At 57.7% G+C, this 20,064-nt stretch overlaps 1 protein-coding gene and 1 long non-coding RNA gene across 2 annotated transcripts in view; one reads left to right on the forward strand and one right to left on the reverse strand.

Annotated features, from left to right (window-relative positions):
* The window catches only part of TMEM132E (transmembrane protein 132E), a 52,833-nt gene extending 37,554 nt beyond the window's left edge, over positions 1-15,279 (forward strand). Inside the window, exons 2-9 of the mRNA XM_059047602.2 lie at positions 1,612-2,542; positions 3,999-4,145; positions 4,407-4,599; positions 5,266-5,409; positions 7,873-8,078; positions 9,892-10,183; positions 11,130-11,321; positions 12,263-15,279. Coding sequence (XP_058903585.2) covers positions 1,612-2,542; positions 3,999-4,145; positions 4,407-4,599; positions 5,266-5,409; positions 7,873-8,078; positions 9,892-10,183; positions 11,130-11,321; positions 12,263-13,315 — 3,158 coding nt within the window. The 3' untranslated portion in view covers positions 13,316-15,279. The remainder of the gene's footprint in view (positions 1-1,611; positions 2,543-3,998; positions 4,146-4,406; positions 4,600-5,265; positions 5,410-7,872; positions 8,079-9,891; positions 10,184-11,129; positions 11,322-12,262) is intronic.
* Positions 1-20,064, reverse strand: part of LOC136793253 (uncharacterized) — a 369,507-nt gene that overhangs the window by 242,393 nt on the left and 107,050 nt on the right. The window lies entirely within an intron of this gene.

Here is a 20,064-nt window from a genome sequence, read left to right on the forward strand (position 1 = left end):
ATCGGCCAGAGCTAAAGCCAGAAGTTGTCCAGTTATGCTGGCTGCAGGAGCCTGGGAAGAAGAATACTGGGGAAAGGGGAGCCTGGAGCTCATTGTAGAGGGCCCTGAATGCCACGCTCAGGTGCAAGGTGAGTTCTGTAAGCAGAAGGGAGAGTCTTTAATAATACACGTTTGCATCGTGTTACGTAAATTAGAGAGTGATTTCTTGATTCTCGAAAACAAATGACAACACAACATCAAAGGTGAGAAACATGGCTCAGGGGTCCACTGGAGTCTCTGAGAACATATCCCTGCCCCCTGAAGGGAGGCTGGCTGCAGGCACACATGTGAGATCTGGGGTAATGACCTGGGCCAGGGCACAGCAACCAACCCAACTGCTTTCTAAGCAGCAGATCCAGAACTGGTTCTCAAACCTCAGACCTCCCCATCTTGGTCCTTCCTGTTCCTTAACAATGTCCAACAGGTGTTGAGCTGGGAGTAAGGAGCCAACAAGGTCCAATCTGTGTCTGGGAGAAACAAATCCCTCTGGCTGCTATAGGGGGGAAGGGTATGCCAGGGAAGGGAAGAGCTGGGGAGAGGTGAGACCCACTTAGACAATGTTATGTTGTCATAGCAACAGGAATGAAGCCAAAGCTGGAGCAGGGGCCTGGGGATGGAGGTCAGGGGTAGCCGGGGGACAGACCAGAGAGTCAAGAGGTAGAATTGCCACAGCTTGGCGGGATCCTGCGAGGATGGGGTGAGTGGTCGAGAAAAGGGAGAAGTCAAGCCCGAGACCCCAAGGCCCACGTTTGGGTTTGGCGGACGAGGATCAACTTCCCGGTGTGTATTTGTGGGGTGGTACATATAGGGGGTAGGGGGCGATGTGGGATCCCTGGGGCAGCTGGAGCAGTAAAGGAGTAGAGGCTTGGGTTTGAAAGCCAGGTGGCCCCAGGTTCAACTCCAGCTGCTGGCTCCTTTCACTCACTGTGACTTGGGTAAGTTATTTAAGCATCGGGCACCTTCATTTGTAAGAGGTAAGAACAGGCTCTCCAAAAAGAGAAGTTACTGATAGAAAACTGGGTGAATCAACGGAGATCATAATAATACCTGGTTCAAAGGCTTGATGGGGATCAAATAAGCCCCTGCCTGTCATAATAATGCATGAATAATAGTTTAATTTTAATAAACAATGTTAAATACGTAGTGTACTGTACCATTAATAATGGTAAGAGTGAAAACTTACCGCCTCAGCATCACACTTGCTCTTAGCCCTCTACGCACATGACTTTGGTAAAGTCCCCACAATAGCTCTTTGAGGCAGAAACCATTTTTAGACTCATTTTACACATGAAGATGCCAGAGGATAAAACCTCTTTAAAGCTTCACAACTCTTTGTACTGGCATTGGCTTTACCCCTGCATCGCAGATAAAGAAATGAATCAGCAGCAAGGGGGCAATTAACACACCAGCAGAGGTGGAGCCCGGCTTGGAGCCTTGAGGATGGAGAGCCGGGCTGAGCTCGGCTCGGCTGGGAGTGCATGGCCCTCTGTAAGGGTGGGAGGCTGGGGTGCCCTGGAGTCCCAGCACAGCCTCTCCTGACCACTCTGGGGTCTTTCTTCTGTCTGTCCCCAGCCTCTGGCCGCTCCCACCCGGCCAGCCCCAGCCCTCCGGGGCCGCAGGCCAGCCCGGTGCTGCCGATCAGCTACCGCCTGTCCCACACGCGGCTGGCCTTCTTCCTGCGGGAGGCGCGGCGCACGCCTCCCACGGTCACCAACGGCTCCCTGCAGCGCTCCGAGCCCTTCGTGGTGTTCCAGACCAAGGAGCTGCCCGTCCTCAATGTCTCCCTGGGACCCTTCAGCACCAGCCAGGTGGTGGCCCGGGAGCTCCTGCAGCCGTCCAGCACCCTGGACATCCCCGAGCGCCTGACGGTCAGCTGGAAGGTGCGAGCCTTCATCGTCCACCCCCGCGTGCCTGCCTCGCAGCCCGTGGCCCAGGTGCTGTTCTACGTGGCCGGCCGGGACTGGGATGACTTTGGCGTCACCGAGAGGCTGCCCTGCGTCCGCCTGCACGCCTTCCGGGATGCCCGGGAGGTCAAGAGCTCCTGCCGCCTCAGCGGGGGTCTGGCCACCTGTCTCGTGCGGGCCGAGCTGCCCCTGGCTTGGTTCGGGCCCCCAGCCCAGGCCGCACCACCCACTGCCCGACGCAAGTCTCCAGATGGGCTGGAGCCCGAGGCCACAGGGGAGAGTCAGCAAGCCGAGCTCTACTACACTCTCCATGCCCCGGATGCATCGGGAGGCTGTGGAGGAGCACGGCGGGGTGCCGGGCCCGGGGGCGGGGCCCGGGCCGAGAGCCCGACCCAGCACCCCCTGCTGCGCATCGGGAGCATCAGCCTGTTCCGCCCGCCCCCCAGAAGGACCCTGCAGGAGCACAGGCTGGACAGCAACCTGATGATCCGCCTGCCTGACCGGCCCCTCAAGCCTGGGGAAGTGCTCAGCATCCTCCTCTACCTGGCCCCCAACTCCTCCTCTCCCTCCGGTCCCAGCGTGGAGCACTTCACTCTCAGGTAGGGGGGTACGGGCGGGGCTCTGGCTTCCCTTCCAAGGTCAGATGCACACCTGACCCCTTGTAGCGGGCTCGCCCAGACCTGCCCATCCAGCATCCTAATCCCAGTTTTTCCAGGTATCACTTGAGCAACTTCAGGAAGACAGCTCACTTATCTGAGCCTCGGTGTTCTCATCCGCCTAACGGCCACAAAAATGTCTGCCCTGTCCTCCCTATCTCACAGAAGTGGTGTCATGGTGAAGAGGAAACATCCATTCTCACAAGCATGGATATCCAAAACGATAGAATCGGGGCTGGAAGGGCCCTTAGACATTAGCGAATGCAACTCTCCTGTTTTACAGATGAGGAGACTGAGACCTAAGAGGAGAAATGGAGATCAGAGGGCAGCCCCTCGCCTGGGAGCCAAAAGATGAACAGGAGAGTGTCCGTGTGTCAGGACATTTGTCTAATCCTGGAGTGGGGAGAAATATCTGCAGGAGTCCTAGCTCTTTCTTTGTGAAGGATACAGCTCACAAATTCAGAAATGCCTTCAGTCATATCACATCCCCACAAAATATAATGACGTCTCACAGTAGGAAGCCATGGTTTGAGCCATGCTGGGTGATTCTGAGGATATAAGAAAGGCCCCACCAAAATGCTCCCCACCGACGCAAGCACTATACATGGGACCTGAAAGAGCACCATTAACCTCCAACTTCTTCAAGTATTGCCTTCCGTCCTGAATGTACTGCCTTAAAGTTCAAGTATTCCTGGAGAGAGTCATACCTAATTCAGTGATTAATATACCTGAATGTGAATATGAGTTAAATCAGTCATCAGAGTTCTTGGGCTGTATTAATAGGAGTAAAGTATGTAGAATTAGGGAGGTGATAATCATTCGGCTTTAGTTAGTGTTAATTAGAGCTGAAGTGTTGTATTTAGTATAAGACACTACACCTTACTTATTCAGAATGTCCAGAGGAGGGTGACTAGGATATGGGCGGCTTGAAACTATGGCAAAAGAGCAACGAGGGGAGGAACTGAAGATTTTAGGCCTGGAGAAAAGACGACTCAGAGAACACCTGGAGAATTGTCCTCCCTTCCCCCAACAGAACCCACGGATGTTCTATTTCAGCTACACACAGGGAAGAAGTTTCTCCTTTTAGGGACTTTCTAAAGATGTAATGGGATGTGTGCAGAAGTAGTGAGTCCCCTGTCACTAAGGTATGCAAGTAGAGGTTAGGTGAAGACCTGGCAGAGATATAATAGAAGGGACTACAGCTTCCACTAGGGCCAGAGGTTGAAGCTACATGATACCAGATCCCCCAAATTAGTTTCAGGCTTTGAGTCTAGAGCACAGGGTAACTTACTCACCTGCTCCCCCTTCTCCCAGCCCCAGCCTAAGGATGGTAAGCGGGTGGGCAGCCCTTGGACCCCAAGCTGACCCTCTCCCTCTTCTTCTTCCTGCTTTGTCCCAGGGTGAAGGCCAAGAAGGGCGTGACCCTTCTAGGAACTAAATCACGGAGTGGCCAGTGGCACGTGACCTCGGAGCTGCTGACTGGGGCAAAGCATTCAACAGCCACCGTGGATGTGTCCTGGGCCCAGGGCACACCGCTGCCCCTCTGGTGAGCCACGGTGGCTCCTCTGCCCACCCCTTTGCAGGACAGCACCAGGGAGGGGTGGGGGAATTCTTGACGGAGGAGGCCAGGCCGGCGGAAGGGCTGGGGCGTACTTTCTGGGGACCCTGGAGGCCAGGCTGGGGAAGGCTCAGAGGGCCCCGGGGAAAGGCCACTGAGGAGGGCTAGGGTCCTCAGCGAGGGTTTCGGAGCTCCTGAGCTGCTCCCAGCCCTCCCTCCGGGGCTGTCCTTCCTTCCCCCACCGCACAGGGAGGACCGGGGGCCCCTGGAGATCCTGCAGCTGGACTTTGAGATGGAGAACTTCACCAGCCAGTCAGTCAAGCGGAGGATCATGTGGCACATCGACTACCGCGGCCACGGTGCCCTGCCTGACCTGGAGCGGGCTGTCACCGAGCTGACGGTCATCCAGCGGGATGTGCAGGCCATCCTGCCCCTGGCCATGGTGAGTGCACACAACAGGAAGCAGGTGAGCTCTGCGCCTGGTGCTGGAGTGGGACGGCGGCTGCTGAGGGGCGCGGAGGTGGGAGAAGTCACCATGGAGGGGCCACTTGGGCGGGGGGGGGGCGCTTCCTGGATGAGGTGACCATGCAGTGGAGCCTTGAAGGTCCCATGGAGGAGGGGATCATACAGTCAGAGAAGATGAGGAAGGTGCTTTAGGCAGGGGATCTCCTGGGCAAAGGTGTGGTGACGGGAAGGGGAATTTGTTTGTTCAAAGGAGCAATGGGTTTAGGAAGGGTGCCGTGGAAGGATTGTCTGGGACCAGCCCAGGGGCACATGGAATAGCCAGGCAAATGCGCTGGACGTTACTCTGAGTCCGGAGGAGCATGGAAGATGTTGAGAGGAGATGGTGGAGGATTGGGGAAGCACTGTTTTCTGGCAGCAGATTGGGGTAGACCCTGAAGGCTACCTCGGGAGTCCAAGTGAGCAGAGCGTCTGAGAAGGCACGCGAGACCGGGTAGATGCATCTGTCTGCCCACGTCCCCACGGGAAGGATACGCATCTGAGGAGTGGGGACAGCTGGGAGTTGCTGGGGCTTGGCTGGTGGTCCTGGGAGAGCAGGGGACCTCAAGCAGCTCAGCAGAGCCCCGCCCTCCTCTCTTCCCTGCAGGACACAGAGATCATCAACACAGCCATCCTGACTGGCCGGACAGTGGCCATCCCTGTCAAGGTCATTGCCATCGAGGTGACCGGCCTTGTCCTAGATGTCTCTGCCCTGGTGGAATGCGAATCTGACAATGAGGACATCATCAAGGTGAGCTTCCTGGAGGTGGGGGAGCCTGGGAAGAAGGCCTCGGGCCTTCCGGGGGAGTGGGACCCCAAACCAGGGGGCAATTCACATCCCAGGCAGGTCCCCTGGGTAGGCAAGAGGAGGGGAAGTGGCAGGGGGTGAGGGGAAGAGAATCCCATGTCCAGCCTGAGCAAGGGGAAGTCCTGGAGGGCTTCCTGCAGGAATGTGGAAGAGACCTTTTGGCAGGCTGAAGGGAGAAAGCAGCACTGACAACTTGAATTCAATCCCCAAGTCATTACTGAACCCTTGCTGTGTGGCAGACACCAGGCAAAGCAATAGGGGAGGGGGTCCTGGGGGGTCTCAGAGACATGCCCTGAACCTGGGTGCTGGTGACCAGGTGGAGGAGATCCAGCCCAGGGAGGAAGCCTCCAGAAGCTCATGAGTTAGGCCAGGAGTGAAGGTTGTGTAAGAGGACCCACTCCAGGAGCACCCACCCCAGCCCTCCACCGCCCAAAGGCCTTGCCCTGAGCTCCTCCCCAGAGGCCCCCTCTGGGCAGTGGGTCCTCCACAGCCCAGCAAACAGGACATGGATCTGACTTGACTGGCCCAGTTTGCTACCTCTCCAGGAGGGCCTCCAGATTTCCTCTGGCTTTGGACAGTGGTCAGAGGTGAGATGCGGGGAGGAGGCAGTAGGGCGGGCAGTGATGCAGGAGGGCATCCAGCCCTGGTCCCTATGGGATGGGTGAGCTGTCTGCCATGCCAGCCTCCAGCTGGTGCCAAAATCAAATGATTGGGCAACAGAATCTGTTTCCTGTTCCTGTAAATCCTTCAGCAGGGGGAGTGGGGATGTGGGTGTCCTTCTCCCTCCCTGGGAGTGTGCTCTCTCTCTCTCTCTCTCTCTCTCTCTCTCTACTCTGTCCTGGATCCCTCCTGGTCTCTGGAGCCAGAGGCTCACCTCATCCATCCCCCCATCCAGGAAGAATGGCCCCCGAGTGAGCCAGAGAAGAGGCTTGGTACCACACACCCACGGCCTCCTGAGGACTAGAAGCCTTGCCAGGCCCATGGGGCTTGCCACTGCTGGCAGGCTGGGACGGGGAGAAATGGGCCTGCTCCCAAGAGCCCTCACCCAGCACCTTCCTCTACCACCCAGACTCCCACACCCCCGCCCCAGAGCAGACCAGAACAGTCACCGCGGCTTAGATACCAAAGGGAATTAGCAAAGATTCGAAATGGAATTTGTTTCCGCTCTCAAGTGAAATACACTCAGGTTCTTTCGGGAGTTTGCCAACATTCTAAATGGGATTTGCCAGCCTTCAGCTGGAATTCTCTGCCTTCCGAAGTGGGAAATGAGCATTTCTACCAGAGCCACTGTCCCACTCCTCTCCACCCACCCCCTGAGATGATTAAGAGAGCTCGAAGGAGTTTGGGACCGTCAGGGGCTCATCTGCACAGATGAACCACAGTCCCAGCCCCTCCCCAACCCCACGAGAGCCTTCAGGTTGTCAACAGCCCAGAGGCTGCCTGATAGACCCTCCTCCAAACTCAAGGATGTGCGCCCTGGGGCGTGTCCCAGTAGGAGCACCTAAATGCATTGCACACAGGATTCACTCCAGGTATGCCAGGTGTGTACGTGGGCACGTACACGGACACCCGTTGCATCTGCCCTGAAGTACTAGCAGGGACATCTCTGTGAGTGGGCACAGCTATCCACCAAGATGTATTCAGTGAGCATATGCTCATCCGGGTAACCGTGAAGAATGCAAGGTGGTGTCCAGGTGGGCATGCATTTGCAAAAGCTGCACCCGTGGGTGGCAGCTGTCCACCTGTCTGTGTTTGGGGTTCTCTGGTCCTGAAATTTCCTCTCCCTTTCCCTCAGTTCCACCCCTGGCTGGAGCAGCCCCCTCCTTGAAATTAACCAGCTGCCCATCTGCCTGGGACCACTGGGCCAGAGGCACCTTGGAGGAGCTGTGGGCCTGCCCCTTCTCCCCAACCCCTCCACCTCGACCTCCTCCCCACCCAGCCGCACCCCAGTGTCCCGCTCAGGACAGTCTACTCCTGTGTACTGTGGAGGATTCTAGGATTCTACCCATCAGACACCTGCTCCAGAGCCCAGGCAGTCATGCTGGTGAGGGGAGCCAGCGCTGGGGACCCTCAGCCTGAAGCCTCCCCCAGGGTGTGGCCTGGCGCATCAAAAGCAGCCCCTTACAAAAATATTGGCACGCTGGCTTCTTGCCAGGGAGCAAAATCCTCCCGAGGTAGGCACTAAGAGATGATCTCTGGAGCAATGGAGTGGAAGCTGACACCTCCCAGAGGAATTAAATTAGGGGCCTTCTTCCACCCAGCCCCTCCCCTTCAGCCTCCTGTGACTGGCACTTTCTCTGTCCAATGGCCTTCTGGCCTTCCTGGTCAGAATGAAGTCCTCTGCACTGCCCCACGGGATGACCTGTAGGGCAAGACAGGCCAACCAATCTCTCTCCCCCTCCCCAGGTATCCAGCAGCTGTGACTACGTGTTTGTTAGCGGAAAGGAGTCTCGCGGTTCCATGAACGCCAGGGTCACCTTCCGCTACGACGTCCTCAATGCCCCCCTGGAAATGACAGTTTGGGTGCCCAAGCTGCCCCTGCACATTGAGCTCTCAGATGCCCGCCTCAGCCAAGTGAAGGGCTGGAGGGTACCTATCCTTCCTGACCGGAGGTATGACCCCTCCAAACATGGCGGATACTGGGGATACTCATGGGTGACACAGCCCTGGCACAACGTCTGATCTGCATGTGTGTGTAAGGCCCTAGGTGTACACAGTCTGCAGGTCGGTTATGCAATCAACAAACTTATTGAGCAGCTACTGTGTGCCAGGCACGGATAGGGGCAGGGTGGGGAGCAGGTAAATGTGGCCAGAGCCTGACCCAGCTGAGCTCTGGGTCCATCAGGAAGCCGTCTTATATATACCATGGAGCGTGGTGGATGAAGGAAGCCCTGAGTACAGGGAAGCAAGTGGCACAAAGGAAAGAACCACCTCTTCCTCCAGAAGAAGTCAAAGCAGGCTTCCTGGAAGAGGTGACTCGGGAGCTAAGTCTTAAAGGATGAGTGGAAAGGAGTTGGCTAGGGAGACAGGGTAAGAGCAGTCAAGCAGCAGACAAAATGGAGCAGAAACACCGACACAGGTGCTCTCACACCTGTGAGCACACAGCCTGAGCACACCAGGGGCACACTTGTGAGTACATCAGCCAGGCACACGGTGACCCCCTCTGGGCTCCCTCGCTGGGATACACACACCTGGGTGCCCATCTGTGGGGCAGGTCCATGTGTACTCAGCACACACCACCCACCCACTCATCGCTGCTGGAGAGAGAAGCCAGCAGGGAAGAGAAGAGAGGCAGGGTGACAGGCAGCTAAGAGTGGGAGGGGCGGAGCTGGAGAGAGAAGCAGGCGGCCTAGTGAGAGTTGGGGTCAGTTCAGTTCTGCGGAGATTTGGAAAAGCAAGGCAGCATCGACCAGAGCCTCCTGAGCTTGCACGCGACTTGCCCAAGGATGCTGTTAAAATGCAGATTCTGATTCCGTGAAACTGGGATGGGGCCTGTGAATCTGCATTTCAGGCCAGCTCCCAGTGAGGTTGATGCTGCTTTGAGTAGTGAAGGACATAGTGAACTCTGAAGCCAGATGGCTTGGGGTGAAATCCTGACTGCTATTTGCTAGCTGGGTAACCTTAGGCTACTGTGCCTCAGTTTCCTCATCTCTAAAATGGGCACGTTAACACTTAGCTCAGCGGATTGCTGTGAGGATTAAATTAGTTAACACAGGTAAAAGAGCCCTCTATGTGAATGAATATTCTGGTGGTTTAATCCTTCTGAAGCACTAGCCAAGCGCTGGCCACACCCTTCTCTCTCTCCGCAGCCCGCTTTCCTGGGTGAATCTCCTGATTTTCGCGTTTTTGGCAATCTGGACAGGCTGAGAATTCCCCAAATTGTCAAGTCCTGGTTCCATTTTGCCTGCCAGTTCCTCCCTCCATTTATCTATCTCCTCTTGCATTTTACTCTGAGCAGCCAGAGGAAGCCAGGACACACCTCCCACACTCTGCTTGGCGATCTCACCAGCTGAATATTCAAGTTCTGCCTGCCACACAGCTGTAGGACACCACGACGCAGCTAAGCCTCCTGGCACTTGAGCAAAGATCACCTTTGATCCAAGTTAGAGCTGAGCCCAGGGCCCAGCAAGTACTTAGTGCTGAGAAAGAGCCAGTATTTGCTAAGATTTGATGCCAGCTATTCACAGGGGTGGGTGCAGCCAGGCAGGGGACACGGGGTGGGGTGGGGAGTCAAGAAGGTACCTTTCTAGGAGAGGAAAGCCTGGGACTTCGGGCTCCAAGCTTGTCAGAGACAGAAGGGGTGGGCCAGGGAAAGCCTTCCACCCACGGGAGCCGGGGAGGGGCTGGCGGGGCAAGAGGGAGGGAAGGACTCATGCAGGTCAGAGCCGGGGTGGGGAGCCCTGACTCCAGGCCTCCCCCACCCAGATCAGCCCGGGAGAGCGAGGACGAGGACGAGGACGAGGAGGAGCAGCGACGGCAGAGCGCGAGCCGTGGCTGCACCCTGCAGTACCAGCACGCCACCCTGCAGGTTTTCACCCAGTTCCACACGACGTCGTCGGAGGGCACCGACCAGGTGGTCACCATGCTGGGCCCAGACTGGCTGGTGGAGGTCACCGACCTGGTCAGCGACTTCATGCGGGTGGGTGACCCCCGAGTGGCACGCATGGTAGACAGCAACACACTGGCCGGGCTGGAGCCAGGCACCACCCCGTTCAAGGTAAGCACAGGGGCGCGTGCCGGGAGCCTTGACACAGACGTTCCTAAGACAGGATTTCCAGCGCCTCAGCCTCGGGGAGCAACCCCAGATGGGCCCCCAAACACACTTTCTTCCCCCACCTGCCCCTCTGCTTGAAATTCTACCATCGAAGGTCAAGAACCCTGGCCAAGCTTCTCTCTCCAAGCCTCATCCGCCTCTATGAACCTTGCACGGCTCAGTGTGGTCGCTGAGTGATGTGGGTGGGGAGGGGAGGAGGTGGGAGGGCCCAGCCAGCGTAGAGGCCGGAAGAGGGACTTTTGGAGATCTAGGGACTCAACTTTGACCTTCCTCCTTGATAACTGGGTGCCTGGGTAGATATCATCCATCTAAGAGACTATTAATATGACCCGTGGGCTGAAATCTGCCTGCAGACATATTTTGTCTGTAAAATGATGGACCCAGCCGTTTAAAAATTGGGAGGCTTTCTCATTTTTAAAAAAATGTAAATTTCTGGTTTTAGAAAATATGAATCTGGCAGCACAGGGCCTGCATGCCTGCCTGGCAGTCATCAGCTGGAGTCAGTACTGCTGCCTTTTTCACACGAGCACGAGCTCTCCCATTTGCCCCAGTACCCGCCACCCCCTTTTGTCTCCCTGACATTGAAGCTGACCATCAGTTGTGACTTATCACTCTACGGGCGGGCTGTTGTTTTCTTTAAAATCAACCCACCTCACTCATCTGTGTTCCTGCCTGGCTCCTGTGAGCCCTTGACCCTTGCTTGGCCTCTGGACCCTGGTTCCCGGTTGCAGACCTAAGGCAGAGCCCGGGAGTCCTGCCTCCCAATCTGCCCCGCCCCCTGGGCTTCTCTTCCAGCAGCACTCAGATTCCTCCCTGGTTGGGGATTTGGAGAGGGGAGGGGTGTCCTCCTCTCCTGGCTCTCACCCATCCCCGCCCCACCCTGCCTCAGGTGGTTTCCCCCCTGACGGAGTCCGTGCTCGGGGAGACACTGCTGACAGTGACAGAGGAGAAGGTCAGCATCACACAGCTGCAGGCCCAGGTGGTGGCCAGCCTCGCCCTCTCCCTGCGGCCCAGCCCCGGGAGCAGCCACACCATCGTGGCCACCACGGCGGCCCAGCAGACCCTCAGCTTCCTCAAGCAGGTAACTGGATGCCCAGCTGGCCAGCCTGTGGGCTTGGGGTGTGGAAGGAGGACTTGCAGGTTCTGGCCACGAGGCCCCCAGATTAGGGATTTGATCAGGGAAGATCTATGTACACTTTGCGCCCTGCGCTCCTGCCCTGCTGGGCCCATGCCCCACCATCTGCCCGGGAGTCTGGCCAAGGTCTCACTTCCTGCACCCTCCATGGTGACATGCTCCTGTTGAAGGTTCCCACTCCCACATTCTCAGAGGGCCCGTCACCTCTGCCTCCACCCCCCGGAATTACCCTCACCCATCTCTGGACCCCCAGCTATAGCCCCCCGCTGATATGCCAGGGCACTGGCTATGGGACAAAGGTGGAAAAGTTACAGGTGGGGGCACAGCGAGGGAAAGTGTGGGCACTGAGCACCGAGCCAGAGGTCAGGACACAGGAGTCCTCTGCCCCAACTTGCTTCATGACCCCAGGCCAGTTGCTTGTCTCTGAGCCCTGCTTCTTCCCCTGCAAGGAGGTCAATTCTCAGAAGGCGTAACAAACAGAGGACAAGGCTGGGGTTGAGTATGTGTGCGTTCTCAGTCTCCATGTGTCTGCTGGGGGTGATCAGGCATGGAGATACGGTGTGACTCCTGCAGCAGAAGGGATCTGAGTTAGACTCAAGGCAGAATTTACCATCAACTCATCCGGGGGAGAAGGGCGAAGTGGGCAAGGATGTTCTCAGGGGCAGTACGGGGCCATAACTCCCTGTACTGAGTTTAGTGGGAGAACTCCCCCTCAAATAACCATTCCTGAGCACCCACCACCTGCCAGGCACCGTTCCAGCGCTGGGAATACAGCAGGGAGCCAGAGTGCCTTGGCCCTGGCCCTCACGGAGCTCAGGACCTAGCAGGGAAGCCGGCAGGAGTAGATCTCTGATTCCTGTCCTCTCCTCCTCCTCCTCCTCCTCCAGGAAGCCCTCCTGAGCCTCTGGCTCTCCTACAGCGACGGTACCACGGCCCCACTCTCCCTCTACAGCCCCCGGGACTATGGGCTGCTGGTGAGCAGTCTGGACGAGCGCGTGGCCACAGTGACCCAGGACCGGGCCTTCCCACTGGTGGTGGCCGAGGCTGAGGGGGCCGGGGAGCTGCTCCGCGCGGAGCTCACCATCGCCGAGAGCTGCCAGAAAACCAAGCGCAAGAGTGTGCTGGCCACGACCCCTGTAGGCCTGCGGGTGCACTTTGGGCGGGAAGAGGGGGACCCCTACGACTACCCCGGCCCCAGCCAGCCAGGGCCCGGCGGGGGCGAGGACGAGGCCCAGGGAGCTGGCCCGCCGGGCACTGCCAGATCCCCACCCGAGGCCGTGGGCCCGGGCACCGCCAGCCCGGCCGTGCCACCCACAGAAGATTTCCTGCCACTGCCCACCGGCTTCCTGCAGATGCCGAGGGGGCTGACGGACCTGGAGATAGGCATGTACGCGCTGCTGGGCGTCTTCTGCCTCGCCATCCTGGTCTTCCTCATCAACTGCATTGTCTTTGTGCTGCGCTACCGGCACAAGCGCATCCCGCCCGAGGGCCAGACCAGCATGGACCACTCTCACCACTGGGTGTTCCTGGGCAATGGGCAGCCACTGCGGGGGCAGGGGGAGCTGTCGCCACCCGCCAGCAACCCGCTGGAGGCCGTGCCCGCCTGCTGCCACGGCGACCACCACAGCAGCGGCAGCTCGCAGAGCAGCGTCCAGAGCCAGGTGCACGGGCGGGGTGACGGCTCCTCGGGCGGCTCGGCCCGGGACCAGGCCGAAGACCCCGCCAGCTCTCCCACCTCCAAGCGCAAGCGGGTCAAGTTCACCACCTTCACGGCGCTGCCCTCGGAGGGGCTGGCCTACGACTCGGTGCCTGCCGGCGAGGAGGACGAGGAGGACGAAGAGGACCTGGGATGGGGCTGCCCAGAGGCGGCGGGCACCGCGCGGCCCACCCCACCCCCTGACCTGCACAAGTACATGCGCAGAGTCAAAGAGATGGCATAGAGGTGCCGTCCCCTGCCCGCCACGGCGTGGGCTCCGTGTGGGACGCAGCCGGGACCCAGCTCACACTTGACACGGGCTGGCTGGATCTTATGCTCCGGCCCCGGCAGCTTTGCTCCTCCCGGACGGCCACCTCCTTGCCTCACACCCTACCCTCCTCCGCCCCCAGAGGTGGAGGGGCCTTCCTCCTGGAGCTTGCTAAGAGGAGAGCAACCCCAGCCTTCATTCTACCCTTTCCAGCCCTCCTCCCGTCTTAGACAGCCCCCCTGCCCCAAGACGGGGGCAAGGAGGCCAAGCTTGGGCTGAGGGTCCACACAATGCCCCGCCCCATCCCCCCACATCCCCTGCTTCCCCCTGTGTGGGGGGCTCTGGGGGATCTTGTGTCACAAGCTGCACAAAGACTTTTCTCAAATCGCTATTCAGGGATTTCTGTCCTGCAGGGGTGTGGAGGCAGCGGCTGCCTGCCCTGCCAAGGATCTTGCTGTGGACAGAACATTTGGGGGGCAGGGGATATCTGTAGCATCTGCTGGCTTCTGGGTGCCCCCCAGTCCCTTCCCAGGACCTGGGAGCTGACTCTCCAGAGGGGTCTGGGGCCAAGCCAGGCGCCTCTCTGAGATCTCAGGACTCCATCCTGTGCCCCCAAGGACTGTGGGCAGGCCCTCAGGGGGGAGGAGTCCTCGGTCCACCCCAGAGCACTGTGGTCCGGGTGCCCGGGAGCCCTGGGTGCCTCCCGCCCACCCCTCAGCAAGATGAGCACTACGCCTTAGCCGCCCCTCCAGCTCCGCTGGGCACTCCTTCCTCTCTGCAGGGGCAGCCACCCACCACCCTGCCAGGTGGAATCCGGTGGGAGGGGGAGAGGGCACCAGGCAGTGCTGGGAAGGACCCTGGGACGAGCAAGGCAGAAGGGAGCCCGCGGCTCCCCTACCCCATCCCACAGCCACCCCTCTCTTGGGTTCTACCCACCACTGTGTCGGATTTTTCTTAAGTAAATGGAGGCGACCAGACTTTGGGGGGGGCGGGCAGCAGCTCCCGGAGAACAGGCAGTACGTGGTGACTGGCTCTGTGTCTCTTCCTTGCGCGCAGGCGCGTGCACGCACACACACGCACGCACACACACGGAGGTCACGCTAAATGACATGAGATGGAAACACGGCTGAGCCACCTGCGGTCCTGCTCCTCCTCCTCCAACATCCAGGTCCCTTCAAGCCCTATGGTGCTGGGGGAATGCTCACCTCTGGGGATAGAGGACTCGCTGACCCAGAAATGTAACCTTATAAAGAGATGCCTCCTCTAGGAGAAGGGTAGGAGGGTACAGAAAAAGAAGGAGAGAGGAGAGAGGGTTGTGTGCACACCTGAGCTCACTCCAGTTTCCTCCTCTGCCTCAGTCCACCTCTCAGAGGGCATCCCTCCTTGTCACCATCACCACCGCCCAGGGAGACCTCTCTTCTCCAGGGATTGATGGAGACAGTCTGGGGGTCTCCAAGTCAGAAAGCCAGGCAGGAAAGAGCAATGGCTGTTGGGGGGCTCCTCCCTGCTCGGTGGGCCATGGGCTGGCCCCTCGCCCCTCATGGCCTCCCATGGCCCTGGGAGACCTCTCCCCAGCACCGGCAGCAGCCCCAGGGACCACAGGAGACCTGGGGGGAGGAAGAGGCCGGCCAAGGCTGCCTGGCCAGCCTTCAGTGCCCTGGACAGGTGGCTACAGCCACCAGCATCTGCCCCAGAAGGGACCAGGGGCAGGACTAGTGCTGTGTTGGCACCTGCCCCAAATAGCTGTTGCCCCCGCCACAGAAGGAAGCCTGCCTGTCACGATCCTCTGCTCAACCAATCGGGGCAGCCCCGGGGCTGTCGTGAGAATTAGATGAGATCGTGTCTGTAAAGTGCTGTGCGCCGTGCCCAGAAGCAGACAAAGTTCCCGGCACAGACCTTGGCACACAGAGATGCTCAATAAATGAAGTTTGTTGCATCCAGGTCTTAATGTTCAGGTAAGATGTGGGCCTGAAAGAAAGACTTGAGATTGGCCAGTTCTGCCCAAGATGTGTTGGCAGCAGAGAATAAGTGTAGCTCAGCGGCAAGGAAGCCGGGAGCTGCTGGAATGCCATGCAGGGCAGAGCGTGAGGGCTCTCCTGGAGTGTCCAGAACATCAGGTACCTGCTGTTCAAATGTGCCCTGACGGTGCCCTCCTAGAGGGTCCTAGGGGGTGGGCAGGGGGGCCCTCAGTCACTTTTCATCACCCGTGGTACCCAGAATTGGCAAGTGCTCAACAAATATTTGCTAACTCAAGTTCAGATGCAAACTGTCAATGGCTTCCCTGTTATCCCTCACTTGCGGATTTTCCATTCTCTGCCACCTCACCACTTATCTGCACAGTGTTCCAGAGAGAGATGAGGAGGACATAGGTGTGTGTCAAGGAAGGATGAACATCCCAGCATGGGTGCGTGTGCACAGGAGGGGTGCTGATATGAAAGGTGGAAAGTGGATCCAATTCATGTATTCAATGCATTAAGCTCCTACTATGTGCCAGCTCCTGCCAGGAAAAGAGGAGGCGAAACCGTGGGCTTGTCGCCAAGGAGCCCCAACCCCGCGGGGAAGATGGACATAGCGACTGGCCGTGGTCGCCTGGGATGATTGATGATAGAGCTTTGCCCTGGGTTGGTGGGGCGCAAAGAAGGGAGGGGGAGACATACTCAAATTGAGTTTGCTGAGGACAAGGCCAAGGACATTCCCGGAAGGGAGAATAGTGGGTGCGGAGGCCCAGAAGCTGCATACTTGACACCATGGGGCTTTCTTTTGCTGCCTTGTCTCTGCACGTGCTTTCCCCGTGCCTGGGCTTTGGGTCCCTGATGACGGAGAAACACACAAAATGTATACGCCCAAGACTGGGGGCCAGAGGGAAGATGGGGGGTTCAAAACGGATTGGGGAATCAGGCTTGACTTGAGGTTCAGATCAGTTCCCTCTTGCTGAGTGAAGGAAAGAAGGGTGCGAGGAGCCAAAGGGGACCAGTTAGGAGGATGCGGCAGCAGAAGGGCAGTGGCAGCAGAGAGCTGGTGGACACAGCAGCATCCACTGCAGGATTTGCCAACTGCGTTATCCCACGCGGGAATGAGGGGAGGACATCAGATGCTGCTGACACCAAGATCTCCTCCCCCAACGAACCTCAGAGAACACGCTGCTCCAGGGAAGACCACAGAAGCCATGCTAATGATGGTTTTCAGCATCCATGCTTTCACAAACGGGGAGACGAGGACCCTGAGAGGGGGAGCGGTTGGTTGATAGTCACACAGCGAACCTAGCAGCAGGGCCAGAGCCCTGCCTGCCACCCTGGCTTGTAATTTGTGTCCCTTTCTCTTCATTCCTCACCCCCTGTCCAAAGGCAAGAACTCAGAAGCAATTGCTAGAAATGGCGAGCCCCGACCCTCACGTGGTTCGAGAGGCAGGAAGCTTGGAGGCAAGGAGGCGGGACATTTAAGTTAACAGCCCCTGGAATGGCCCTCGCGCTGAACTCCTCTTTAAAAATGTGTCTTCGACCCCAAAAACGAATCAAGGGACCTTGTAAAGAATAGTTATTGACAGAGAGCTGCTCAGGGAGCGCCAGGGAACCAGTCCCATGAATCAGCTTGCCGGCAAAAATGAGATTTCTCCGACAGCAGGGGCAGGCGAAGGCAGAGCCGGGGTGTGGAGAAGCCACCTTGAGCCTGTCCCCTGCCCGAAGTCAGTGCTCAGCTCGGCTCCCCGCTTCACCCCCACACCACCCAGTACGTCCCTACAAACCTGTCTTCAACGAATATTGACAAGCACCTACTACGTGCCAGGCACTGTGCCCCCCTTAAAGAGAAGGCTTCAGGGAGAAAGGGAGAGACTTGGAGCCAAGCTGAGAACATGGGAAATACAGTATATGGGCCAGGAAAGGAAACTCTCATTTAAAGGGATAAAACTTCCTAAGACAGGTTGGCAGGGACTCCTGGGGTCCGACGGTGCATTTGCTGTGTGACCTTCAGCCAACACAAAACCAGCTCTGGGCCCTCATTGCTTCACTTGTATAAGCATGAAAGTCACCGCTACTAGACAGTATTCACTGACCCCTCTGAAGGGGCTGTGCTGTTTTAGCACCGGTACTGCACAAAAATCCAGGGAGATAGGAACTACTAACTCCTATTTTATAGATGAGGAGACAGAAAGTGACGGTAATTTGCCCAGGGTCTCCAGCTTAGAAGTAACCTCCGGGCAGCTACAAACCTACCTTCTGCTACATCCTGAAGCAACTGATGATGTTAGCAACTGAAGGGAAATAATGTTGAAGAGATCGGAAGGTGCGAGGGGCATACAGAAGGGCCTCTAAGGATTTGATGTGCTCAAGTGATGGGGGCAAGGCTGTGGGACCCCCATTTAAGGTATAGACCATGGATAGTGTTGGGGGACAGATGGAACACAGTGAACGCTATGGCCTCTCTCCCATTTTTAGAGGGAACACACTCCCTCCCCTACTAGAAGCTCCACCCCCAGCTGACTGTCACAACAGACAACCATCCAACCCTCTCTTGGTCACCTTTGGAGCAGAGAACCAGCAGGGCTTTCCTGAGCGAGGTGTTGAGCTGGGCTTGTTAGGAGAGCGGGCAGCACAGGCAGGGAAGTGGGTGTGAGTTGCACCTGCCGTTTCCCTTGGGATACTGGCTGTCCCTTCAGCCTCTGGAGAATAAGCAAGAGAAACTGGGAAGCTGAGGCCATCCCTTAGGCCCCCACCCTGGCCACAGTAGCACAGTGAGTGTTTATTAAATCCTTATCGTAGATCAGTCGGAGTGCCAAGCACAGGGGAAGCAGGAGGATTAAATAGCCATCACTAGTATTTCCTGAGAGCTCACTCCATGCTAACCATTTTATACCCATCATTCCGTTGAGTCTTCACAATAACCAAGTAAGGTAGGTGCTATCATTATATCCATTTTACAGATGACAAAACTGAGGCTCAGAAGTTACGTAACTTGTCTCATGTCACACGGCAAACAAATAGCAGCGCCAGGATTCATAGCCAGGTGACGCTGGCTCAAGTCTCCTGTCTTCCCTCTACCCCACACTGCCCTCCTCCGTGGGGACCGGGAGTTCAGAGAATGATTCTGACAGTGTCAAGCGCACTGTGCTGGGAGCCCAGGGCCTTGGTGGGGGTTCTCTCTCTGCCATTGACTAGTTGTGGGGCCATGAGCCTGGCACTGCCCATGTCTAGAACAAGCCAGGACCCTTAACTAGAATCCAGGGCCAGATGGCCCCCTCAGTGCCTTCAGTCTTAATGGTTTTCAGGTCTGCAGGTGTGAAGCCCAAGGCACTGCCCAGCCCTGCTAGTTTACACCTTCCACCCTCCACCCTCTTAGAGATGCTGTGGGCAGGAGGCGGGTAACCGGTTCAACGGTCCTCAGCGGTTCTCCAAGCTTTGCCAGCTCTGCCATCCTCTACTCGATGCTGCCATTGGCAGCTGCTCCTGTGAGCTTGGACTTCGCCAGATTGTGGGGGCGGGTCCATAGGGAGGGAGCATGGGGGGGATGGGAACGGTAACCATCCCTGTGTCTGCCAGAGAAGCAGCGAGTCGCAGGGCTAAGACAGAGCTTGAAAGTTCAGCTTGTGGATCCTCTGCCCACAGGGAGCTCCCAGTCTGATGGAAGAGGCCCAGATTCTGTTCCATGGGAGCACCCAGTCTGATGGAAGAGGCCTGGGCCCTGTCCTATAGCAGCTTCCAGTCTGAGGGGGGAGACTGACACACCCGAAGAAATGCCACCATGCATTCAGTGAAACATAAGAACAGGTGCTAATAAGTGCAAAGTAACCTAGGTATGCGCTTAGCCCACAGAGCAGAAGTAATGTAAATGTGGAAGCTGGGAAGTTAATCCAGAAAGGCAGCCTAGACCAGGGCTGTAGGTGGGTTAAGGGGAGGCATTAAGAAGGGTCTACCAGATGGCCAGGAATTCAGAAACGAACAGTTGAGGGTAAGGAGGTGGGATGGATTTACCCCGGTGGCTGGGGGATGGAGCCCCACAGGGGCCTGGCTAAGAGGAGTGCGCGTGGGGAGGGGGAGAAGGGACCCTCCCTCAGGTGACCCTGGAGAAGCCTTGGGCTGCTTAGGAGAGAGCTGCTTGGCTTCCAGTCCCCTGGCTCCCCCGAAGCTGCAGTGTGACCTTGCACAAGTCTCTGGCCCTCCTCTGTGAGAAGAGGGGTCTGGACTAGATGCTATCTGAGGACCCTCCCCGGACTGACCCTCTGTGCCCCCATCCAGAGCCCAACCGTGAGCCCATCTATCAAGTGGATTCAAACACAGAACTCAAAGTACCTGCCAGGACTTCCCTGGGACACAGGTGGGGCCTCGGCCCCTGGCGGAGTTCCCAGCCCCACGGGGCAGACCACTATGGGGCTCCCAAGAAAAACAAGGTCAGAAGGGCTTTGAGCCCCAGTTCTGCTGCCATCTTCCTGTGTGACCTCAGGCAGTCCCCCAGCCCTCTTTGGGCTTCACAGAAGGGCTGGAGGTGCCCTTTCCCTCCCGACCTTCTGCAGTTCTAGAATGACTTTCTTTCTCCTCCATTGCAAAAGCTCCCAACAGGCCTCCTATGACTTGTACTGGGGCAGGGGCTCTGGGGCTGCTTCCTGTAGCTTCTCCCATCAGGAGGGGTCCTGCCAGTTAGGACAGTTGCAAAGGAAAAATGAGCAGTGTCCTGGGAGTGGACCTGTGCTCCTACTCTATACTGAAGCCAGCAGCCCAGCCCTGGCCCCTAAA

This window comes from Kogia breviceps, chromosome 19 (genome assembly GCF_026419965.1).
Source record: "Kogia breviceps isolate mKogBre1 chromosome 19, mKogBre1 haplotype 1, whole genome shotgun sequence".
Classification (NCBI taxonomy): Eukaryota; Metazoa; Chordata; class Mammalia; order Artiodactyla; family Physeteridae; genus Kogia; species Kogia breviceps.